Raw genomic sequence first — 25489 nt, 5'->3', positions numbered from 1 at the left:
ACTCCAAGTTTGTTTTCAGACTGGTGATTTGTGACAGTAGCTATGTTTGAAAAATCTGGAAAGAAGTGAAGGTCTGTCTGTTTTTTTCTCACTGTAAAAGGAGGTGAAGTCCTAAGCAGTCAGGGAAGCCAGGGGTTGAATAATGAACAGAAGATGTTCTGGAGCTTATGAGGATCTTCTGCAGAAGCTTAATGCTTTTCTTGCAAAAGGCAGTCTTAGCAAATGTCACTTCCAAGGAGAATCTGGACAAGAAAGCACAGTAAGAGGCAAGGTCTGTGCTGAGAAGTGATTTCTTCCACTTCTTCTCTACGGATCTTAGTTCTCTTCAATTGCTGTGCAACACATTTGATAGCCATGGAATAGGACAAAAAGACTTCCTGGGTTTAGTAGACAGAGGGGAGAGGAGGTCCATGGTTGGGGAAAGAGAGGAAAATAATGTGTCTGTCCAAGGACAAAGTAGTCAGCATCAGGAGGAGAGGAGAGGGTGCAGGAAACTATAGACGAAGAGGGGAGGTTTTGACTAGGGTAGAGAGAAATGTTGGTACTTGGTTTTAGGCAGGATAAGAGGAGTGATAGGATAAAGAGGGGTAACAGCCCAAGACCAGATTCAGTATGTTTCCTTCCTTGTGTGTGGGAGGGCAGCTGTTGAATGTCAAAGAGAAGGAATTCAGAAGAGGCAGAAAGCAAGAGGACTGGCGTTTGTCTGAAGAGAGATTGAAACCACCAAGGACTATCAGAGGGGTGCTGTCAGTAGGAAAAACACTGAGGAGTGTGTCCATTTCTTCCAGAAAGTTTCCTAGTAGATCAGGAGGGCAGTGGATGATAATAATGAAACAGTTGATGGGAGAGGTAACTAAAACTGCATGTAATTCAAACGACATGGAGAGAGGGGTGAAACACCATCTCAGTGGTAACAGCAGACCTGTAACACGAGCCCTGTCTGTTTCTCATGGCATGTGAAAGAAAGCTTAGCCAGAGGATAGAGTAGCCGGTGTAGCAGAGTTCTGGGGAGAGACCCAGGTTTCAGTTAGCCCCAGAAAATCAAAGGAGTAGTGGGAAGTTAAAGCTGAGATTAAATCAGCTTTATGTACTACAGACAATTCCAGAGCCCACCTACCACCACTGTCTGGGACAACAGAAGATGGTAGATGAGGTTCCTGGAAATGAGGCCTCTGCTTTGCGGATGAGAGCATAATTGACTGTAAGAGGTGATGGAAGAAATGGGTTTGATGTCTGTAGACCCAGCCAGAGTGAGGTTAGGTTTTAAATATGATTTAGGAATGGTAACTGTACTAGTTTAGGCACTAAAAATTTGTTTCTAGCCTTAGAAGTATAACCTTCTGACCACTGATGTCTGTAGAGGATAACCTTGAATATATATACGTTAGCCCTGCTCACAATTCACACCTTAAGGGAGACAAAGTCAGAAGCCTATCTTACCAGAAAAAATGTATTCAAAATAAAAAACTAAATACACACTGTGTAGTGTATAGAGTGTAGATTAGACAGAAATACTGTTTCAAATGAATATAATTCTTAAAGAAAAAAAAAAATACAGCTTTTTCTATCTGTCTGTCAAATTCCTGTCAAAATTTAGAATATCATTGTCACTTTCGCTTTATGTTCAGGAAACTACAGAATTATGGACCTCTGTTATACATATTAAATTATAAAGAAAAAAAATCTGAAATAAGGTACAATAGTATTTATAAAAGAGCTTTTATGTAGATGCTCATGTTACTCACCGAGAGATGATCTTACCTCAGTGTCTCCAGTTTACAGTGAGGATTCTCCAGTCCAGCAGAGAGACTCTTCACTCCTGAGTCTCTGAGTTTATTCTCAGATAGATCCAGCTCTCTCAGACTGGAGGATTCAGAGCTGAGCACTGAGGCTAAAGCTGTACAGCCTTTATCTTTTAAGTTACAATTATTGAAACTGAAAGCAAATACAAAATACAGGGCAGAGTAGCACCAGTGTACATTATCAAACATGTTGTTAAATAATAAATCATCCCAAAAGAGAAATATTAAATATTACATAAATCCCAGGAGCTAATATTGCAACACAATGCATTGTGTAATGTTTACATATTAAATGAAATAAAGACATTTACAAAGAATACAGAACATATCCAGTCTGATGAAATTCTTTCATCTTCTCTGCATTAACAGTGTAAGTGTTATATTCAGCATTACTTACTCAGCTTTTCTGGATGCTGCAACCACAGGCAGGAGCTTCAGAAGAACCTTGTCTGATGTATAGTGTTTGTTGGTATATTTCTTTAAGACAAACACATCCTGTTCCTGTGCTGATGTCAGTAACATAAACACCAAAGCTGACCACTGAGAAGGAGAAAGTTTGGTTTTTTTTGAATATCTTAATTGCAGGTAGTGTTGGATTTCCTCCACTAGAGAATGATCTTCCAGCTCATTCAGACAGTGGAACAGATTGATGGATTTCTCTGTTGAGAGATTCTCTCTAATCATCTTCCTGATGTAATTAACTGTATCCTGTCTGCAGTTGGAGCTAGTTTCTGTCTGTGTCACGATGATTTGTAAGAGGATCTGATTGGACTCCAGGGAGAGACCCAGAAGAAAGCGAAGGAAAAGATCCAGATGTCCATTTTCACTCTGTAAAGCCTGATCTACAGCACTCTTGTGTACATCTAACACTGTAATTTCTCTGGGCATTGTAAACATTATAGGAAACAGTTTTTTCTGAAGAACATTTTTCTTTTCATTCATGAATGTCAGATGCACATACAGAGCTGCGAGGTGCTCCTGAATGCTCAGATGAACAAAGCAGTACACTTTACTCTGGTGAAGCCCAAACTCCTCTCTGAAGATCTGTGTACACACACCTGAGTATACTGATGCTTCTGTCACACCAATGCCACACTCTCTCAGGTCTTCCTCATAGAAGATCAGGTTTCCTTTCATCAGCTGCCTGAAAGCCAGTTTACCCAGTTTCAGAACCATTTCTTTATCTGCCTCTCTGCTCTCTGTGTACTTTTTCTTGATGATGTTTGTCTGAATGATGAGGAAGTGTGTGTACATTTGAGTCAGAGTCTTGGGGATCTCTCCACTCTCTGCTTCACCCAACATTCTCTCTAGAACAGTGGCTGAAATCCAGCAGAAGACTGGGATGTGGCACATGATGTAGAGGCTTCTTAATGACTTCAGGTGTGTGATGATTCTGTTGCTCAGACTCTGATCTCTGATCCTCTTCCTGAAATATTCCTCCTTCTGTGGGTCATTGAACCCTCGTACCTCTGTGACTCGATTAATCCACTCAGAGGGGATTTGATCAGCTGCTGCAGGTCGGGAGGTGATCCAGATGAGAGCAGAGGGAAGCAGATTCCCTTTGATCAGGTTTATCAGCAGCACATTCACTGATGCTGATTCAGTTCCATCACACACTCTCACTGTGTTCTGGAAATCCAGAGGGAAACGACACTCATCCAAACCATCAAAAATGAACAGAACTTTGTGCAGAGTGGAAATGTTTGTTTCTTTCATCTCTTTAAAAAAGAAATGAAGAAGCTCCATCAGACTTATTGTTTGATCCTTTATCAGATTGAGTTCTCTGAAAGGAAGTGGAAATATGAGATGAACATCCTGATTTGTTTTCCCTTCAGCCCAGTCTAGAATGAATTTCTGCACAGAGACTGTTTTTCCAATGCCAGCGACTCCCTTTGTCAGAACGCTCCTGATGGGTTTGTCTTCTTCAGGTAAAGTTTTAAAGATGTCATTGCATTTGATTGGTGTTTCCTCTGTTGCTGCTCTCCTGGATGCTGCCTCGATCTGTCTTACCTCATGTTCATTATTGACTTTTCCACTGTCTCCTTCTGTGATGTAGAGCTCTGTGTAGATCTCATTGAGAAGTGTTGGGCTTCTCTGGTTTGTAATCATCTCATTTACATGCTGAAACTTCTTTATCAGATTTAATCTGCATCTCTCCTGAAGATGAGGTCCAGTGTTTACAGACTTACACCTGTAAAATCGTAATAGACATATGGTGGGATAACAAGCACAGTCCCTGTAATACTGACTCTACTGTATATGTGTTTGATAAATTAATCAATTTGATTGGAGAAATGTTTATAATAGCAGTATAATAATGATCATACTACACAGTCACTTCAGAGTATGATATTACCCTTTATCTGTGATTATGATCTTCTGCTCTATTTTGTCTCTCCCTCGCTGAAGGTCACTGTGTGAAAACAAGGTTTTATATATCATTGACCTGTACACGTGAATCACACCATAATTCAAATAACTTAAAATTATGGCTTTCAGCATCAAATCTGTCACATGATTTACAAATGAAAATATCTAATATTGATGGATACATTTTACAACAGATTTTACTAGAAGGGAACAAACATGCCAGTTTGTTAATTATAAACTATTTTATTCTAAAGGTAGTATATTTATTGAGTGTTACAGAACTGTACATGAGCTTTGTATCTTTGGTTGTAGTTAATACTGTGCTTTAGCCTAGTGTCTCTTTCCTGAAAGATGCAATGTCTGTGTGCTTCCAGGATTGTTATATTCGCATATAATTGTAATTGTTTTGAATATCTGCTTGTGGTGACTTTTTGTATTTTAGGGGCAGCAAAAATAGCTCCTAAAGTGGAACCAGTTGTTTCAATCAGTCATTTAGTAGATGCCCTCATTGACATACCTAAAGAAATGTATGGTAATATGAACTGTGTGGAGTTGTGAAGGTGTAGGTAAATGTTTGTATCTATTGTGTATAGGTACAACATAGATTACTGTGTTTCATTTAATATCAAAATCATTAACAACCTGCTATTAGTATATTTGAGTTCCATGCAAATGTGTTGCCCGTGTCTGGGTGAGGATTCTCTCTTATCTTTAAACGTTGGTGGTAAAATCATAGACTCATCACTCTTCATGGACACACAGCTCGGTGAGTCTGATCTCTTTATCTGGGTTTCTCTGCACAAACACACACACACACACAATACTGAACCTGTATGATAAGTCAAAAGAACGATTAACATATTTACACACAGAAACATATAACTCAGTCATATATGTTTTTGCAACTCTAGTCACATATAACACATACTGTACAATTAAACACATAAATTAAAGCCTTAATTTATGTTTTCATAATAATAATAATAATAATAATAATAATAATAATAATAATAATAAGTCTTAATAAGTAATAACAATCCAAGTCTATAAAATAGATGATGATGTTTTTGTTGAAGAAGCTATAGTATATGTCAGGGATGGCGGACAAAGACCCAAATGCAAGACTCTGACCAGTTTTCAAATTAAGAGTCTTTAACGAAAGCAGGCATAAAAGTGGGGGAGGCAAAGTTCAATGTGAAGGACAGTTCAATGTTCTGAAACACAGGCAAAAGGGGCAAAGTGGTACAGGTAGGGGTCAAAGTCACAAACAGTTTAAAGATCAGAGTCATATCAATACCAAAATTGGTATTGTTAACAGAGCAGAGTAGATCAGGTGGAAAAAAACAATAGGAACAAACATGGTCTAACGAGGCATGGCAGGAACAGGGACAAGGCAGGCTGTCTACACACAGCACAAGGAAAACTGAGGAGACCATCTGGTGTGGGAAGGCTTGTTGGTGGTGTGCTTATATAGCTCAGGGGAGTATAACATGGTCGATGCCCCAGAAGTGCCACTTCCAAGATGGCTGCTGACCCGGAAGTGACATCATTGAAACATGTAATGAACACTGCAAAACCTGTGTGGGAAGGCAAACTGACAGTATATCACAAAACTGAATTAACTGTAAGGAGTTGTTACCTGTATCCAGGTGAGGATTCTCTCTTCTCTTTAAATGTTGGTGGTAAAATCATAGACTCATCACTCTTCATGGACACACAGCTGGGTACAAGAGAGTCTGATCTCTTTTTGTGGGTTTCACTGCACACACACACACACACACACACTACAAATAACATTTATACAGTAAACACTACTGTTTCATAAAACTTTAACTAAATTAAATTTTGTTATTTTATTTGATTTAAGTTTGGACCATGTTACATTAATTGGTAAAGAATATTAAGTGAAAAAAGAATAAACTCTGAGGAGAGGTTACTGGTGTGAAAATGAGAAGTCTTCATTAGTTAATCCTGGTGGACGTTCTGTACACATGTGACAATATATCACAACACTGAATTAACTGTAAAGAGTTGTTACCTGTATCCAGGTGAGGATTCTCTCTTCTCTTTAAATGTTGGTGGTAAAATCATAGACTCATCACTCTTCATGGACACACAGCTGGGTACAAGAGAGTCTGATCTCTTTTTGTGGGTTTCACTGCACACACACACACACACACACACACACACACTACAAATAACATTTATACAGTAAACACTACTGTTTCATAAAACTTTAACTAAATTAATTTTGTTGTTTTATTTGATTTAAATTTGGACCATGTTACATTAATTGGTAAAGAATATTAAGTGAAAAAAGAATAAACTCTGAGGAGAGGTTACTGGTGTGAAAATGAGAAGTCTTCATTAGTTAATCCTGGTGGAGGTTCTGTGCACACATCACTGCTCATGGAGGCACTGCTGGGTCCTGCCGAGAGTTTACTAGAAGGGAACAAATATATGCCAGTTAATAATAAACTATTTTAGAGTTTATATATTCAGTGTTACGGAACTGATTCATCACGGAACTGTACATGATGTATCTTTGGCTGTAGCTAATACTGTGCTTTAGGTAGACTGCAGGATCTATTTTTCTTGAGTAGTTTCTCTTCAGGCATTAACAGAAGGCACAATGCATCTTAATTTGTGTCTCTTTTCTGAAAGATGCAATGTCTGTGTGCTTCCAGGATTGTTATATTCGCATACAATTCTAATTGTTTTGAATATCTGCTTGTGGTTCCTTCAGCATTTTAGGGGCAGCAAAAATAGCTCCTAAAGTTGAACCAGTTGTTTTCATCAGTTGTTTAGTAGATGCCCTCACTGACATACCTAAAAAAATGTATGATAATATGAACTGTGTGGAGTTGTGAAGGTGTAGGTAAATGTTTGTATCTATTGTGTATAGGTACAACATAGATTACTGTGTTTCATTTAATATCAAAATCATTAACAACCTGCTATTAGTGTATCTGAGTTCCATGCAAATGTGTTGCCCGTATCTGGGTGAGGATTCTCTCGTATCTTTAAACGTTGGTGGTAAAATCATAGACTCATCACTCTTCATGGACACACAGCTCGGTGAGTCTGATCTCTTTATCTGGGTTTCACTGCGTGCACACACACACACACACACAATACTGAACCTGTATGATAAGTCAAAAGAACGATTAACATATTTACACACAGAAACATATAACTCAGTCATAATATAAGATTTTGCAACTCTAGTCACATATAACACATACTGTACAATTAAACACATAAATTAAAGCCTTACTTTACGTTTACATAATAATAATAATAATAATAATAATAATAATAATAATAATAATAATAATAAATATAGCTGCAAGCAGCAATGACGGGCCCTCCCACTATGGGCCATCACTACAAGGTGCCGTCGCTGCCCAGACACACCAGACACAGTGAGCACAGTGGGTACATGCATTAAAAGGGGAAATACCAAAAGGACAAGAGTGACAATTTGGGTGTACTGAAAGTGATCACAGCAAAGTCCACTGATGGCAACAAGAAAACTGACTTTCATTCTAAACTATATAAGGACAAAAGGGACAGTTTGGGTGTAATGAAATAGATCATAGCAATGTCCAGTGATGTCCAAAGGGACAATGACTCTCCCTTTATTACTATATCACTCCCTCTCTCTCTCTATATATATATACACACACACACACACATATTATATATATATATATATATGTATATGTATAGAGAGAGAGAGAGAGAGAGAGAGAGTCACCCAGAAAAATGTATACACATTTATACAATGTATACACATTTCAGGATTTAAGAAATTTTTTTATACAAAAATTTGTATAAATATTGTATTACTAAATTTATTGCTATACGTTATAGATTGATTTATATGATGATATGATGATACTATTATAATAATATAATTAATATTATACTAATATTATTTACATCATACTATTTTTCTTTTCCTGAAGTGTGTATATATTTTTTGGTTGACTCTGTATATATGAATTGTGCAAATGAAGCCATATTGTAAAAAAAAGTTAAAATAACGGGATAAGAGCCTCTAGTGGACATAGTCTAGTACTGCAGGAGTCAGGTGAAAATGGACTAGTCAATGCACTGATAAATGTAAAAATTTGTTGTGAGCTGTTTGAGCGTCACAAAATCATGAAACTAAGCAGAATCACTCACAACCAGTTGTTCTTTCTATTTTAATTTTTTTGAAACATTAGGGCTTTCCACTGTTAAGATATAAGAACATTAATATTTTTCTATTATGTCCTCACAATAGCAACATCATTCAAAATATCACAAATTCCTTCACAGTTTCACATCAGCCATGTCCTGAGATTATTCTGACTGATTCTCAACCAAATCAGGTGAAAGGAAGGGAAAACATTAGAGATTTCTAAAAGTGACACACTTCCTGCTGCCAGTTGGTGGCGCTATGACTGACACTGACAGTAGTCATGTCCATGTGATCAGCTTTCTTCTCTTAACATAAAGTTGAGATTTGATGTACATCACACAATATACACCGAAGTTATTAGCCACTTCCTGTTTCCTTTTATTCGCCATAAGTTTAAGGGCTCCTCACGGCTGAACCGTTTGAGATCAAAAATCCCTTATCTTTAGATCCTCAACATCTTCAGATCATATTGGACCCTGTTTGGTCAAAATCATACAAATCCCCTAGGAGGAGTATATCAAATTCCATTGGGTGCGTTTTACAAACATCCCAAAATAACTGACTTCCTGTTAAGCAGGTCATCATTTAGCTCAACGTCATTTAGCTCAATGAGATCTAAATGTATACCGGCTCTCATGCATATACGTGCAAGTGAATATGAACTGTGCAGCTATATTTCTGACAAAGTTCCAGGGGGCGCTGTGACAGCCCTGTGCCACGCCCGGTGAGCAGCCACACTGGACTTTCTCAGAAACATTTAAACTCTCTATGTGAAATATTTTGGAACATTAGGCCTTTCCACTCGTAAGATATGAGAAGAATCCATTTCTTCCATTATGTTCTCATGTAAATCGTCACCATAGTAACATGATTCAAGTTATCAAAAATTCCTTCACAGTTTCACATCAGCCATGTCTTGTCATTATTCTGACTGATTTTGAACCAAATCAGGTGAAAGTAAGGGAGAAAATATTAGAGATTTCAAAAAGTGACACACTTCCTGCTGCCAGTTGGTGGCGCTATGACCGAGACTCACAGTTGTCATATCAGTGTGATCAGCTTTCAATGCTTAACATAATCCTAAGGTTTCATGTAGATCACTTAATGTACACAGAAGTTATTAGCCACTTCCTGTTTTGTTTTATTCGCCATAAGTTTAAGGGTTTCTCACGGCTGAACCGTTTGAGATCAAAAATCCCTCATCAATTTTGCATTATCAATGTCTTGAGATCATATTAGCCTGGGTTTGGTGGCGGTTGTATCAATGTCTTGAGATCATATTAGCCTGGGTTTGGTGGCGGTTGTATCAATGTCTTGAGATCATATTAGCCTGGGTTTGGTGGCGGTTGTATCAATGTCTTGAGATCATATTAGCCTGGGTTTGGTGGCGGTTGTATCAATGTCTTGAGATCATATTAGCCTGGGTTTGGTGGCGGTTGTATCAATGTCTTGAGATCATATTAGCCTGGGTTTGGTGGCGGTTGTATCAATGTCTTGAGATCATATTAGCCTGGGTTTGGTGGCGGTTGTATCAGTGTCTTGAGATCATATTAGCCTGGGTTTGGTGGCGGTTGTATCAGTGTCTTGAGATCATATTAGCCTGGGTTTGGTGGCGGTTGTATCAGTGTCTTGAGATCATATTAGCCTGGGTTTGGTGGCGGTTGTATCAATGTCTTGAGATCATATTAGCCTGGGTTTGGTGGCGGTTGTATCAATGTCTTGAGATCATATTAGCCTGGGTTTGGTGGCGGTTGTATCAATGTCTTGAGATCATATTAGCCTGGGTTTGGTGGCGGTTGTATCAATGTCTTGAGATCATATTAGCCTGGGTTTGGTGGCGGTTGTATCAATGTCTTGAGATCATATTAGCCTGGGTTTGGTGGCGGTTGTATCAATTCCCTAGGAGGAGTATTTCAAATTCCATTGGGTGCGTTTTGCAAACAACTCAAAATAACTCACTTCCTGTGGATTAGACTTAATGACATGCAGTGTGAAAGTTGTTCAGTTCAATGAGATATAAGTGTGTACCAAGTTGTACATGGATACGTGCAAGTGTGTATCAGCTATGCAGCAAGATTTTCGAGGGGGCGCTGTAACGGGTGTGTGCCACGCCCAGGGCCGAGCCACGGTGACGTCGTAATGGCCGCAGATTCCAACCTGTCTGCTGATTTTCAAGAGTTTTTGAGCATGTTAAGGGGTCCAAAATGCCCCAAAAGGTTGAAAAAAATAAAAAATGAATAAAATAAAATTCTAACGAAAACAATAGGGCTTCCGCACCTACGGTGCAAGGCCTCTGGCCTTGCTCCTTCGGTGCTCGGGTCCTAATAATAATAGTAATAATAATAATAATAATAATAATAAGTCTTAATAAGTAATAACAATCCAAGTCTTTAAAATCTAAAGTCTAAAAACCCAAATGCAAGACTCTGACTAGTTTTCAAATTAAGAGTCTTTAACGAAAGCAGGCATAAATGTGGGGGAGACAAAGTTCAATTTGAAGGACAGTTCAATGTTCTGAAACACAGGCAAAAGGGGCAAAGTGGTACAGGTAGGGGTCAGAGTCACAAACAGTTTAAAGATCAGAGTCATATCAATACCAAAATTGGTATTGTTAACAGAGCAGAGTAGATCAGGTGGAAAAAAACAATAGGAACAAACATGGTCTAACGAGGCATGGCAGGAACAGGGACAAGGCAGGCTGTCTACACACAGCACAAGGAAAACTGAGGAGACCATCTAGTGTGGGAAGGCTTGTTGGTGGTGTGCTTATATAGCTCAGGGGAGTATAACATGGTCGATGCCCCAGAAGTGCCACTTCCAAGATGGCTGCTGACCCGGAAGTGACATCATTGAAACATGTAATGAACACTGCAAAACCTGTGTGGGAAGGCAAACTGACAGTATATCACAAAACTGAATTAACTGTAAGGAGTTGTTACCTGTATCCAGGTGAGGATTCTCTCTTCTCTTTAAATGTTGGTGGTAAAATCATAGACTCATCACTCTTCATGGACACACAGCTGGGTACAAGAGAGTCTGATCTCTTTTTGTGGGTTTCACTGCACACACACACACACACACACACACACACACACTACCAATAACATTTATACAGTAAACACTACTGTTTCTTTAAACTTTAAGTGAATTAATTTTGTTATTTTATTTGATTTAAGTTTGGACCATGTTACATTAATTGGTAAAGAATATTAAGTGAAAAAAAGAATAAACTCTGAGGAGAGGTTACTGGTGTGAAAATGAGAAGTCTTCATTAGTTAATCCTGGTGGACGTTCTGTACACATGTGACAATATATCACAACACTGAATTAACTGTAAAGAGTTGTTACCTGTATCCAGGTGAGGATTCTCGTTTCTCTTTAAACGTTGGTGGTAAAATCATAGACTCATCACTCTTCATGGACATACAGCTTGGTACAGGAGAGTCTGATCTCTTTTTGTGGGTTTCACTGCACACACACACACACACCACAAATAACATTTATACAGTAAACATTAGTGTTTTATGAAACTTTAACTACAGCTCTGGAAAAATGAGACCACTGCCCAATCTCCAGATTTGACCCCTATTGAAAACCTCTGGAATGTCATCAAGGGGAAGATGGACGGTCACAAACCATCAAGCAAAGCTGAGCTGTTTGCTTTTTTGAAAAGAGAGTGGTATAAAGTTCCCCAACAACAATGTGAGAATCTGGTGGATAGCATGGAGCCAAAACACACGCAAATCGGGGTTATTCCACTAAATACTGATCTCTTAATGTTATTTAGCCAAAGCATTAACACAATCTGTTTACAAATTATTTGTATTTTGTTTTATTTGAGTTATTAAAACTCTGCAAATACCGCATGATCTTGGGTTATTTTGATGTGTTGTCATTTCCTTTAAATATACACTCTAAATAACAATAGTTATATTTTGAATTTAGAACAAAACTGTTCATCTCACCGATACATGTACCTGTAAGAAAAAAACATAAGAAACTGATTATTTTGCAAAGCTCTCTTATTTTTTCCAGAGCTGTAAATGTATTTTGTTGTTTCATTTGATCTGAGTTTAGAATATTAAGTGAAAAAAAGAATAAACTCAAATAAAGGAGATGTTACCTGTGTGAAGATGAGAAGTCTTCACACAGGTAACTTTTTAGGCAACAGGTAAAATTATTTAATCCTGCAGGAAGTTCTGCTGTACACACGTCACTGCTTGTAGAGGCACTGCTGGGTCCTGCACAGTCTGATATTTTTACTTGGATTTTGCTATCCAATAACATATACATTTTACTTTTAATAAATTATTTACCGACTTTAGATCATTGTTAATATGAACAGGTAGTCAGCAGATCAGTAGATTTGAGTTGTGTAGTAATAGACTTTATTTTAAAAGATTTTAAGTGCTACATGCTTTAGCTCTTCATTTGAATCTATTCCATCTGGTAAGGTAGAATTCTGACTTTGTGTACTATTTTTTTAACTTGGTTAGTTCTAGAGTTTGAACTGTGTTATATTGTATAGCTTGTTGATCCTTTAGTGTTGGTCTATGCTTAGTTGTCTCAGGTGATTAATCAAGAGTAGTTTCAGTCTCCCTTAAAGTGTGAATTGTGGGCAGGACTTACTAATTTATATTGAAGGCTCTCCACTTTTGCATCTAGTCCGGTCAAGACCTGTTTATAGTAAGTGTCTACTAACATACTTTCTTTCTTGTCCTGTCACACTTTAACTTGCACTTAACCTCACTTTGACCAAACCAGACATGTGCCTCAAACCCATCTCTGTTCTTACCTCTTACAGACACAGGCATTATTACCCACGAAACCAAGGTTGTGTTTCCAGCAATCTCATCTACCCTCCTCTGTTGTCTCTGTCTCAAACAGCGGTGGTAGGTGGGCTCTGGAACTGCCAGTCTGCTGTAAGGAAGGCTGATTTCATCTCAGCTTTAGCTTCCTACTATTCCTTTGATTTTCTGGCACTAACCGAGACCTTGATATCACCACAAAACACTGCTACACTGACTGTTCTATGCTCTGCCTATGCTTTCTCTCACTCACCACGAGAATCAGGCAGGGGTGGTGGCACAGGTCTGCTGTTGTCCCGGAGATGGTGTTTCACACCTCTCCCCTTGTCTCATCTCACCATTTCTTCTTTTCAATTCCATGCAGTTTCAGTTACATCTCCAATCAACCTCTCCATCATTGTCATCTACCGTCCTCCTGGTCCCATTGGAGACTTCATGGAAGAAATGGACACACTCCTCAGCGTCTTCCCTTCTGACAGCACCCCTCTGATGGTCCTTGGAGATTTCAACCTCCCATCCGACAGGCTTCAGTCTTCTGGCCTTCTGACTCTTCTGAATTCGTTCTCCTTGTCATTTAACAGCTGCCCTCCAACACACAAGGGAGGAAACATCCTGGACTTGGTCTTCACCTGCCCTTCCCCAGCTACAGACATGACTGCTACTCCACTTCATATCTCAGATCATCACTTGGTATCCTTCACTATCATTCTCCCTGTAATACCCAAATGTAACTCCCAACATCCCTCTCTCATCCGTCGGAACCTTCACTCTATCTCTCCTTCCTCTGTAGCTTCCTACACTCTTTCATCTCTTCCTGACTATGACTCCTTTTCCTACTTACCCCTAGACTCAGCTACAGACACTATCATCTCCTCTCTTTCATCAAGCATGGACCTTCTCTGCCCTTTATCCACTAAACGCAGGAAGACTTCTTGTGCTGCTCCTTGGTTGTCAGATGTGCTTTGCAACAATCGAAGAGAACTACGAACAGCAGAGAGGAAGTGTAAGAAATCTCAACTGGATGCAGATCTCACCTCTTATCGTATGCTTCTGTCCAGATTCTCTTCGGACATGACTTCTGCCAAGACTTCCTTTTACAAGGAAAAGTTTGAGGTTTCTGCACAAGATCCCCAAAAGCTCCACAACATCTTCTCTCCACTACTCAACCCTCTGACTCCACCTGCTCCATCCTCCCTGACCACTGAAGATTTTTCCACTTTTTACACAGAGAAGATTGAGAACATCTGCCAGACCTTCACATCCGCCCCTACTTCATCTGCATTACACAGCAAGGATTCAGCTACTCCTTCACTGAAGCACCTCTCAACCATAGCAGCAGAAGAGGTTTTGCAAATCATCCACGCCTCCAATCCCACCACCTGCCCACTGGATCCAATGCCAACTATGCTCCAGACCATCTCACCTGACCTCCTGCCCTTCATCACCACAGTCATCAATAGATCCATTACATCAGGACAGGTACCAACTGCCAAGCAAGCAAGGGTTATCCCTATACTAAAGAAACCTACTTTGGATCCCTCTGACATTAATAATTACAGACCAGTATCACTCTTCTCCTTTCTATCAAAAATTCTCGAACAAATTGTTTATAATCAGCTCTCCTCAGTCTGACTATCTCTTGCAGAATAACCTCCATGATCCCAACCAGACTGGCTTCAAAGCAGCACATTCTACAGAGACTGCCCTTTTGGCGGTCACTGAGAAACTATATACTGCTAGATCAGCCAAGCTGTCATCGGTCCTCATCCTCCTTGACATTACTGCAGCATTTGACACAGTTAACCACAAGACTCTCTTGTCCACCCTCAGGAGTCTTGGAATTTGTGGAACAGCATGGGAATGGTTTGCTTCCTACCTGGATGGTCGCTCATATCAGGTAACATGGAAGGGATTGACATCTGCCCCACGCAGACTCTCTACTGGTGTCCCATAAGGCTCAGTACTTGGTCCTCTCCTTTTCTCCCTCTACACTCACACTCTTGGCAATGTGATATCCTCACACGGCTTTTTATACCACTGCTATGCTGATGACACCCAACTTATCTTCTCTTTCCCTCCCTCAGATACCACAGCTTCTACCCGAATCTCAGCGTGTCTGGCAGACATTTCATCCTGGATGACAGCTCATCAGCTGAAACTTAATCCCAGCAAAACTGAACTGCTGGTCATCCCAGGTGATTCATCCCCAGACAAGGATCTTGCATTATCTCTGGACAACTCAATGATCTCCCCTTCAGCCACTGCTCGCAACCTTGGGGTAACCATAGACAATCAACTGTCCTTTTCCTCCCATGTTGCCAATGTGACACGCTCATGTCGGTTTCTTCTGTACAACATCAGAAGGATCCTACCATTTCTATCCACACAGGCTACTCAAGTGCTTGTTCAGTCTCTGGTCATTTCAAGACTGGACTACTGCAATTCTTTACTGGCAGGTCTTTCTCTGAATGCAACTCGTCCACTGCAAATGATCCAAAATGCAGCTACACGGCTTGTATTCAACCTGCCTAAGTTCTCCCACACCACCCCACTGCTGCGTTCCCTCCACTGGCTTCCGGTAGCTGCATGCATCAGATTCAAAACACTGATGCTTGCCTACAAAGCCAAGAATGGACCAGCACCATCTTACCTCAAAGATCTTATTACTCCTTGCACTGCACCTCGCTCCCTCCGATCCACTAGCACTGCCCGACTGGTCCCACCATCCCTCAGGGTAAAAGGTAGGTATTCATCTAGACTGTTCTATGTTCTGGCACCAAGGTGGTGGAATGAACTTCCCCTAGATCTAGATCCCCTAGATGTCCACACAGCAGAGTTTCTGACTGTCTTCAAACAACGTTTTAAGACCTACCTTTTCCTGAGGCACTTAAACTAGCTCTTACCTTTCACTGTTTATGTATTGTTATATGGTTTATTTAAAAAAAAAAAAAAATTCCAATTTTAGGCGAATGGTATCCTAAGTCTGTGACCTATTGAACCAGTGTTAATGTTTTCAATGATAGTGACTTAAAGCACTTTTGTATGTCGCTCTGGATAAGAGCATCTGCCAAAAGCCAGAAATGTAAATGTAAATTTTAGAGGGAAATTAATGGAGTGAAAATGTGAGGCATGAAAAAGTAAATTATCCAATGAAGATTTTTTTCCTTCCTCCAGACCACACACATCATGCTTTAATGTTACAATGATACAATAATGGTAGCTTTACCTCATTTTTATTTGTGGAGATCCATCTGGTTGGTCAGGATTAGAGTAATCCATCTTTCACCATTAGTATGGAAAAGCAATTGGTCATAAACAGAGAGCTGTGTGCAACCAGGCAACCATCTCTTCTACTGCTATGGCTTACAGTCTCCATAGAAACATAAAAAAAAACATTAAAAAAACGGAAGGAAGGAATAAATAAATAAATAAACTTTTTAAAAAGTGACCAGATTCAAATGTTTTTATGAGAAAGATATATTGTACTTTCTTGGTAATGCAACTAATATTTACAAAATAATGGATCAATCACTTGATCATTTCATTAACTTGGTCAACTAATTAATTAATGTACACAGTAAGACAAGACAAGTTGGCTAATGGGTGTATTAACTGCATTGCATAACAGTATTGTCTCAGTCATTTGACCAACATATTTGTGATAAAATATCAAAAGATAGATACCATATACTTATACTAGTTATTCACAGTGACAATATATATATATATATATATAATATAACAAAATGAATCTTGAACTAGTTGTATCTTAAATTATTAAACATACTCTCTTGTGGTCTGGGCAAAACCTCCTAGCAATAGTGTTTTTTTCACAGGGCTGAAAGTCACACGGTGACTGTATGACACACAGTATGCATATGAATTCCCATTCTTCATCCTAACCAATAATTCTCTTTACTGCTTGCAATACACAGGAAAAAAATGACAACAGAAACAGTGTGATATAAATTTTAAGCTTTGAAATCTCTCAAATAAGAAAATATTTTGTGCTTGATTATTTAAAAATAGCTATTTTGTATCTATTATTATTTATTATAATAATATTAATAAATTAATAATATAATACTGCCCTTGTGTTGTCTTAAGTGTCAAATGCCCCGTTACCATTTTAACAGCAGAAAAAAAACCCTAAATTATGTTTTTTTTAACCTAAATTATTTTTTTCAACTGGAAATGTGATGACTTCTTTTTCTATTGACCCCAACTTAAAAAAAATGCACTATTTTCTATTTTCATGAAGGCTTTACATAGCTAAGGCACCAAAATTGTCTAAATTGAATTGTTCATTTTAACCTGCCAGCTATAAAACCATTTATACACCACAAAAACTGGCACACACATGCACACTCCAACACACAAACACACACACACACACATTAAGAAACTCAGATTGTGTGATGATAATTGCTCTCTCACTCTCATGACCCCACGCATTACTTAAGCTCAGACAAAATAAAAAAAATTGCAGACAAAAAAAAGTATCTTGAAAGGATTAGTTACTAATAGGGAATGCTTATATATAGGTGCTGTAGATTGCAGTACCCTAGTTGTCTTTTTGCCAAAATCATGCATGCTCATTTCAGTGCCAGGCAAGTTGCAGACCTGATTACTTCAGGTGTCCTGGAGGAAGAAGATAACACTGATTTGCAAGAGGAGGTATCTGAAGAAGAAATGTGGAAGAGTACAACCCAGAAAATTATTCTTCATCCTTAGATGAAGAAGAAATCCTCCAAGCTGACAAAAGAATCTTTTTTTGTCAAAATATCATGGTCTTCTTTACTATATGGCAACCAGGGCAGGGTGGCAGCAGAAAAGATGACCCCAGGCCCAACAAGATATGCTGTTTCCCATGCCCAGGACATTGTCTCAACGTTTTTCATGTTCATCGGAAAAATCATCCTGTAAATGACCAATGGTTTCCAAAAATATAGAGTCAAGTGGAAAATCATGGATGAGACTGACCTGCTTGCCTACATTATGAATCCTAGAAGGTGTGTATAGGTCCCGAGGTGAGGCTACATCTACTCTCTGGGATACAGAGTGTGGAAGAGAAATTTTCCATAATGTCAATGAAGGTCTTTCACACCTTTTCAAGATAATTGTGAGTCAAGACTTGCAAGACGAGTGACAAACAAACTGGCTGCCATAAGAGAGGTCTGGGAGAAGTGGGTGGAGGGCCTGCCATACCTTTACAACCCTGAGCCTGAAGTGACAATGGATGAGCAGCTGGTTCCATTCAATGGTAAATGTAGTATGCAAATTTTCATATCTGTAATTATTTTCATAATTATTTTTTCATAATCTGATAATTACAATGTTGATTATCTTTTGTCATAAGGTGGCTGTCCTTTCCATTAATATATGCCCAGCAAGCCAATAAAGTATGGCATCAAAATATGGATGGCCTGTGATGCACAGTCCCGCTATGCTTGTAGAGGACCATTGGAGTCCCTGAGAAGAATCAAGGAATGCGTGTTGTACTTGATGTGACAGATGGACTGAGTAGTTCCCCCTGCACTACTTGCAACAAGGGGGAGAGAGGCCTTCCTCTCAAAGTTTGCCTTCACCCCCACCACTACAATAGTTTCTTTGCTCCCAAAGAAGAACAAGAAAGTGGTCCTTGTGAGCACATTGCACAAAACAGCAGGGATCAGTGATCATGAAGAGAAGAAGCAAATATAATTCTGGACTACAACCACAACAAAGGAGGTGCAGACAAGGTGGAACGAGCTGCAGGAGGTTGACTGTGCATTGGCCCTTGGTCATCTTCTATAACATAATTGATGTATTCTCATACAATGCCTTTGTGATTTGGAGTCAGATTGACCCTGCCTGGATGCCTGACAAGTGAAACAAGAGGAGGGTGTTTCTGGAGCAGCTGGAAAAGTTACTTCCCCCTTAAATTCAAAGAACAGTGCATCTCCCTCACAAAGCAGCCTCTACAGCACTTGTGAAAGCTGTTCAGGGTGCTGAATCTTCTTCTGTTTTATGTAAGACTGCAACTGGGGAGAGGCAAGAGGAGGATATGCCAATACTGCCCCCACAATAAATGATTGTAAAACAACCACTATGTGCTTGACATGTAAAAAAAAAAAAAAGTATCTGCAAAGTTCATGCTCACAGACTGTCCTACTGTTCCACATGTGCTAATTATGTCATATGTGTTGCCAACAGGTAGATATTGTAGTTGTGTTTATAGTCAGGCTGCTGTCTATCTATCTCTAATACTGTCTTTCTAAAAACCCTTTACTCCTATGCAGGTACCTTTAGCAGTAGAAAAAATAAACATGTACTTTAGTAAAAAAACGAGTGGTAGCCACTGATTAAATAGTAATAAAATACTGTACACTGAGGAGGGGAAAACCTAGACATTCACAAGTTTGTGATAAATAATGAGGTTGTTTCTTTCATGCAAAATAGATTTGAGGATTGAAATTAAATTTAGCTGCTTTATGTTAAAGGTGAAGGTGGGTCATTTTTTACCCTTAGGACAAAGGGAGTATACAGAATTCTAAGACAACACAAAGGATAATATTATTTATATTAATTACTAGTAATTACTTGCATGTTCCCACCCCTGGTCCTGGAGAACCTTCTGTGCTGAACATTTTAGTGTAGTTTAGTTTCATTTAGTTTCTGCACAAACACACTCTGTTAATTAGTTGATTAATTGATTCAGGGAACAGGGGATTGGGAACTTGCAAGTTAAGCCATAATTATGCTTGTATTCATTTTGTGGATATGTCCTGCATGCTCAGGTTGCCAAATCTTTATGTATCACACCTATGTTTATGGGCTTCTGCAAAAAAGTTTCCACTGAGCACAAATCTAAATCTAAATCTTATTCAGGATTTGTTGATTAGGAATCCAAGAGAGATATTTGAAAATCCATCAAATCAGAAACCAGTCCAAAGTTTCATGCTTCGAGATAAGACCGTAATTTTTAAATGTTTCTGATTTTCTGCAACAGTGCTACACATTTTATTAAAGCTTTTATGACCATTGTCCAGTCCATAACCTTTTTCCTCTTTTACACTCTTTGCTATACAGAAATGATTCTGTACATCATAAAATTCTGTCTGCTCTCACAGACTATTTAGAAACTAGTACCCAAACATACACTCACGTTAGTGGGAAAACAAACATAACAGGAGGGTTAAGAAGGCAGGGATATATTGTGTAAAAAAACATGATTCTGGTGATCTTGCAAAAGCCAAAATGGCTTGTGCTAAACATGTTACACTTCCACAAAATGCCAAAACACATTTACAAAAAAATGTATGCCTGTCATTACCTTGCATTCTGCATGCAGTGACAAAAGCTATGTTAAATCTGGTTTACTTTTCAGATTTAGTGGAAATGGAAGGGAGACACTGTAATAATCAGTGAATATCCACAATAAATCCAACATTACAACAGAAGTGTAAATACACTCACCTCACATAGTGCAGTTTCCCTACTGCTTATACACATGTTTATATGACATATATAATCATATTTCCATACCTGAAATAAAAATAAAGAAATAAAATAAAGAAATATTTTACCTTTAGTCAACAGTCCTTGTTGTGCTCTCAAGGTAATCTCACTCTTTGTCTTTGTGTTTGTGTCTATGACTGTCTGAGAAGTAAGTGCATGCTAGTAAAGCTAACATAATGTGTCAAAGATTCTTTTACTTCTTTCACAGAAGTAAAACAGGTTTGTGCAGATTCCATGAAGTTATTGTTGGAGAAAACCTGTCAGAACCTGTCACTTGGAATTTGTGGCTGTAGAAAATAGTCACATGTGTCAATTCAATTTTCAATTTTAATTCAAACTATATTTATATAGCACCTAACAACTACCAGGTAAAACCTAGGTGCTGAATAAAGTACAAAATGCAAAGTGCAAATTATCGTAATAAAAGAAGAGATGGCATAACAGAAAAAAAAAAAATGTTAAAACACTACAATTGATTTAATCATTAAAAAGCAAGAGACTAAGCACACCCTCTACTTGAAAACAGGCTTTGGTGAATAAATACATCATTAGTTTAGCTTTGAAGGTAGAGAATGCCCTTTCAGAGGTAAGATCAGGAGGGAGGGAATTCCAAAGCTTAGGAGCTGCTACCGAGAAAGCACAGTCACCCCATGATTTATATCTTGTTCTGGGTACTTCAAGCACATGAGGCCATGGGTGCTCAGATGGATAAATTCGTTAAAATAGGTTCGGGCAACACCAGACAGAGATTTAAAAACAAATAAGATTGTATATTGAATTCTGTAAGTTACTGGAAGCCAGTGAAGAAAGGAAAGAACCAGGGTGATGTGTGCATACTTATTTGTACCCATTAAAAGCCATGCTGCAGTGTTCTGAACCAGCTGTAGGCGATGAAAAGAGGACTGGGTAACGCCTAAATAAGAGAGTTATCCCATTTGTAAAGAGAATAATCCAATCTGGAACTTATAAAAGCATGAAACAAAAGGCTTTACCTTTGATAACAGACAGAGTTAAAAAAAAAAAAAAAAAGCTGTTTTCAAAACTGAGGTTACCTGCTTAGCAAAATGCAAATTGTTGTCAAATATGACGCCTAGGTTTCAAATGCTGGTTTTTAAAATCTTGTGTGAGACCCCTAAAATTAGGCTGCTCTTGCGAACTTAATAATATGCATTCACACTTATTCTCATTAAAACTTTAAAAATTACTAGCCAGCCAACGTTTAACGTCTGATAAAACGCTGGACAAGGACTGGAGCCTGGTAAGTCTGGTTTTAAAGGAACAAATAATTGGATGTCATCAGCATAGACATGAAATGAGAGATTGTAATTTCTGGTGATATTGCGCAAAGGTAGCATATATAGACAAAACAATTTATATAACTTTGAAGTCACAAAGAAAAATGCTTTAGGATTTGAAAACATTTTTCACTCCCAAACACAGCACGACAGTCTCAACTCTTTATTGCAGGTGCACAAATCCTATTTTACAAATTACAAATTAAGAAACATTTTAATGCAATATGATGAATATGCAAAATACACAGCACACCTGTATCAATAAATGAGAATTCATAGACAAATTCTGAACATCCGCAAATCAGTACGTGAATTCACAATATGAGGGCTGCACATTAGTAGGATATTTTCTCATAAATACGAGGCTTAAATTTTTTTCACTTACAAGTTCAGCATGCTCTCAGTCTTCCAACACATATCTCTGTGAAATCTGGAGCAAAAGTGATTTCTCAATTCTGTGTGTGTAAAAATTATAATCATAATTTGACAATTTGCTTGTCATGGATTACCTGGTAAAACCAGATCACTTAAAATGATCTGCACAATTATCCAATACAGAAGTTTATAGAGTTTTGGCACCAATAAAAGAGAAGTTTTAGTTATACATCATTGTACAATAAACAGTCAAACAAACAGTTTTTTAATTCTACAAGATCTTTATCTGTATTAAAGTAGATAAAGATAAAGTAGATTTTTTGTCACCTCAGAAGTAATCCTTTCCTCTACACAATTTCTCTCACTCACATTCTGATAATTAAAAAAACGCTTGAGGGTGAAAATTACTCAATGTCTGATATTGTCCTTCAGATTAAGACTTAAATTTACACTCTACTCGAATACGCCATATGGGTTGACAAAAACAAACATTCTGTAAAATCTGGTGAAGGTAGACAGTGACCTTTGCCCAGAAGATGGCCATAGTTACTTTAATACAAAAATGTAGATGTAAAATGTAGAAAATTTCCAGATGCAGCGTTCGACTTGAAGAGGTGCTGTGCAGACTGAGATAGTATATAATGTCAAAGTACCGCAAGAGTGACTTAAGAGTGTGCGCTCGAATATGGAGAGCAGGTCGGTCTGAATTACATTTACATGACATTTATGCCTGTCTGACAGGGGTCAGTGGAGCTGGTGCTCCTAGAATCTGGTCTCCCAACCAAGGTTGTGGAGACTATGTTGAACCTATGGTGTAATTGCCATCTCCAGGATCTAGTTCATTGCCCTCTTAGTACAGTGCTAGTGTTCCTGCAGACACACTGCTTACACATATCACCCTTTTTAGTGAGGTATACTTGGCAGCTATTGTTGCAAGTCACTTGCCTGTTTTCTGCGGTTTCTCACCTTCGGCATGGTGCCAGGCGACTGAAGCTTTCCTTCAGACTGTGTCTCCCCTCCTGGGACCTCTCAGTGGCCAATGGAGTAAGCTTGTGAGGAGTGTCTGACCCTGGAAACAGCTCTGCTATAAGTGGGTCATCCAGCCTTTCTGCAGGCCTTCTGCCCTGCGTGAGTCGGAGGAGCAGAAGAGACTGCACCTGCTGTATCCAGTTTGGGTTCTTAGCACTTTCTGCCATTGCTTGTACATGGTGTTAGTCCTCTCCCTTTTTGTCTGCTTTGGTAGCTGCATCAAAAGTATTGAATTGAACTGAATGTCATTATTGTCATTGTAACATGTACAATGAAATTTAAAAATGCAAACCAGTCAGTGCATCACTCATTATATTCTAAAACTAAAAAAGGAGCATATAAATTAGCTAAAAAATAAATAGTTTTCATATAAAATAAGATTATAGAGGAAAAAAAACATACAACCATACATTCAGTCAACCATCAAATTTCACAATCTTTTGTTTTTACTAGCAGTGTGTTATGTTTTAGTTCTATTTAGTGTGGTAATTGCTGTGGAATGGAAGTTGTTCCTGAATCTATTTGTCCTTGTTTTTAATAATCTGTACCATGTACCTGATGGCAAATGTTCACATAGATGGTGTCCAGGTTGTGTAAGTATCCTTTATTATGTTCTGTGCTTTATTGAAACAGCGGGAGCTGTGCAGTTCTTTCAATTTGAGGAGAGGGCAGTCGACAATCTTCTGGGCTGTGTTAATGACCCTTTGCAGTGCTTTCCTCTAAGCCACTGTGCAGCTGGTGCACCACACACATATACAGTATATTAACACTCTCCCTGTGGAGCACCAATAAAAGGACACCAGCAGTCTCTGGGTGATATTGTTCTTCCTGAGCACCCTCAGATAGTGCAGTCTCTGCTGGGCCTTTTTCAGCAGCCCAGAGGTGTTCACAATCCAGGTCAGGTCCTCCTTAATGTATACTCCCAGGAAGCGGAAGCTGGCCACTCACTCCACACAGTCCCCGCTGATGATTAGTGGTACGATATTTGTTTTCTTTTTCCTATAATTTATTACCAGTTCCTTGGTCTTTGAGATATTAAGGAGCAGGTTATTCTCCCTGCACCACATTGTCAGCCACTCCACCTCGTCCCTGTAGGCGGACTACACCCCCCCTCTCTGGAATGAGTCCTGCCACTGTGATGTCATCTGCAAAATTGACGATGGTGTTGCTGTGGTGGGCGGGTGTGCAGTCGTGTGTGAAGAGAGTGTAGAGCAGGGGGCATCCACTTGCACTTCCTTCAGACAAGTAAAAGTTGGAGTAATGTGATATATATGCCCATTTATGGTCTTGTTTGTGTGCGCTGCTTCATCACATGACAGACCGGAACCAATAAATCAGCGTGATTTCAGTAGATGGTCAGTGAGTTGATGCTGTAGAAGGATCTGCATCAACCTGGTGCTTGATGAAGGCATGGCCATGGTGCAACTGGCAGCAGGGAAGGAATCAGAAAAAGGACTCAGATGTCTTGAAGTACTCCTGCTTGATTTATTTCCAAATTTCTCTCTTTTATCATTAATTTGAAATTATGGACTGTCCTCTTTTTCATTCATCTTCCTCTCCTTCTTTCTTTCCTTCTTGTCTTTTTTAAATTCTTTTTCTTTCATTGCCTTCCATCACTTTGCAGTTTTTTTATTTTAGAATTTCTCTTTTACTTTGTTTGGAAAACATTGATTTAAAGGACTGATTATGATTTAGATTTTTAGTGGAATGTAAGTAACGGTGGAAAGATTGTTTCCTATGTGCTGTGTGTTCAGGTCTAGTGAGGCTCTGAGTCATCGTTACACATCGCAATGCTATGGGGCTTCTTTCAGAACCTTAAACTCCTGCTGAAAAATGGAGGAGACCAGTCTAAGTGACCAGCTAAGAGATCGCACACCTGAGTCACTGAACCTCCACTAAGGACAAATATATTTTATGCATGAATGAAATGCTGTAGTATTTTTCAGAGTATGATATGCAGTGAAATGCTTACATGACTTTTTGTGACCTAGAAAAGGAAAAAGGAAATAAGGAGGCAAAATGTTAGTAGGAAAGAATAAAATATAAAGTCTACAATTTTGTTAAAATAAAATAAAATAAAATAAAGTAGAAAGTAGAAATATGTAAAAATGTATAAAAATG

General features: G+C 38.7%; 1 protein-coding gene across 9 annotated transcripts in view; it reads right to left on the bottom strand.

Annotated features, from left to right (window-relative positions):
* Positions 1-20875, bottom strand: part of LOC131344713 (NACHT, LRR and PYD domains-containing protein 12-like) — a 103078-nt gene extending 82203 nt beyond the window's left edge. For 3 of the 9 annotated variants that reach the window (XM_058377155.1, XM_058377151.1, XM_058377154.1), the window contains exons 1-13: positions 20738-20871; positions 16396-16539; positions 11710-11829; positions 11301-11420; positions 7127-7279; positions 6516-6614; positions 6211-6363; positions 5812-5931; positions 4815-4967; positions 4159-4215; positions 2200-3993; positions 1762-1935; positions 93-242 (exon numbers count right to left, since the gene is read on the bottom strand). In XM_058377155.1, the coding sequence (XP_058233138.1) occupies positions 93-242; positions 1762-1935; positions 2200-3993; positions 4159-4215; positions 4815-4967; positions 5812-5931; positions 6211-6363; positions 6516-6614; positions 7127-7279; positions 11301-11420; positions 11710-11829; positions 16396-16448 (3146 nt within the window). In that variant the 5' untranslated portion in view covers positions 16449-16539; positions 20738-20871. Of the gene's footprint in view, positions 1-92; positions 243-1761; positions 1936-2199; positions 3994-4158; positions 4216-4814; positions 4968-5811; positions 5932-6210; positions 6364-6515; positions 6615-7126; positions 7280-11300; positions 11421-11709; positions 11830-16395; positions 16540-20737 lie in introns of all 9 variants that reach the window. The other 6 variants (XM_058377147.1, XM_058377148.1, XM_058377150.1 and 3 more) reach the window with 6 other exon arrangements.
* Between the last annotated feature and the right edge of the window lie 4614 nt (positions 20876-25489).

Source organism: Hemibagrus wyckioides, linkage group LG24 (genome assembly GCF_019097595.1).
Source record: "Hemibagrus wyckioides isolate EC202008001 linkage group LG24, SWU_Hwy_1.0, whole genome shotgun sequence".
NCBI classification, from domain to species: domain Eukaryota; kingdom Metazoa; phylum Chordata; class Actinopteri; order Siluriformes; family Bagridae; genus Hemibagrus; species Hemibagrus wyckioides.
Note: the sequence above shows the minus strand (reverse complement) of the source record. Positions and strands in the feature narration are given on the sequence as shown.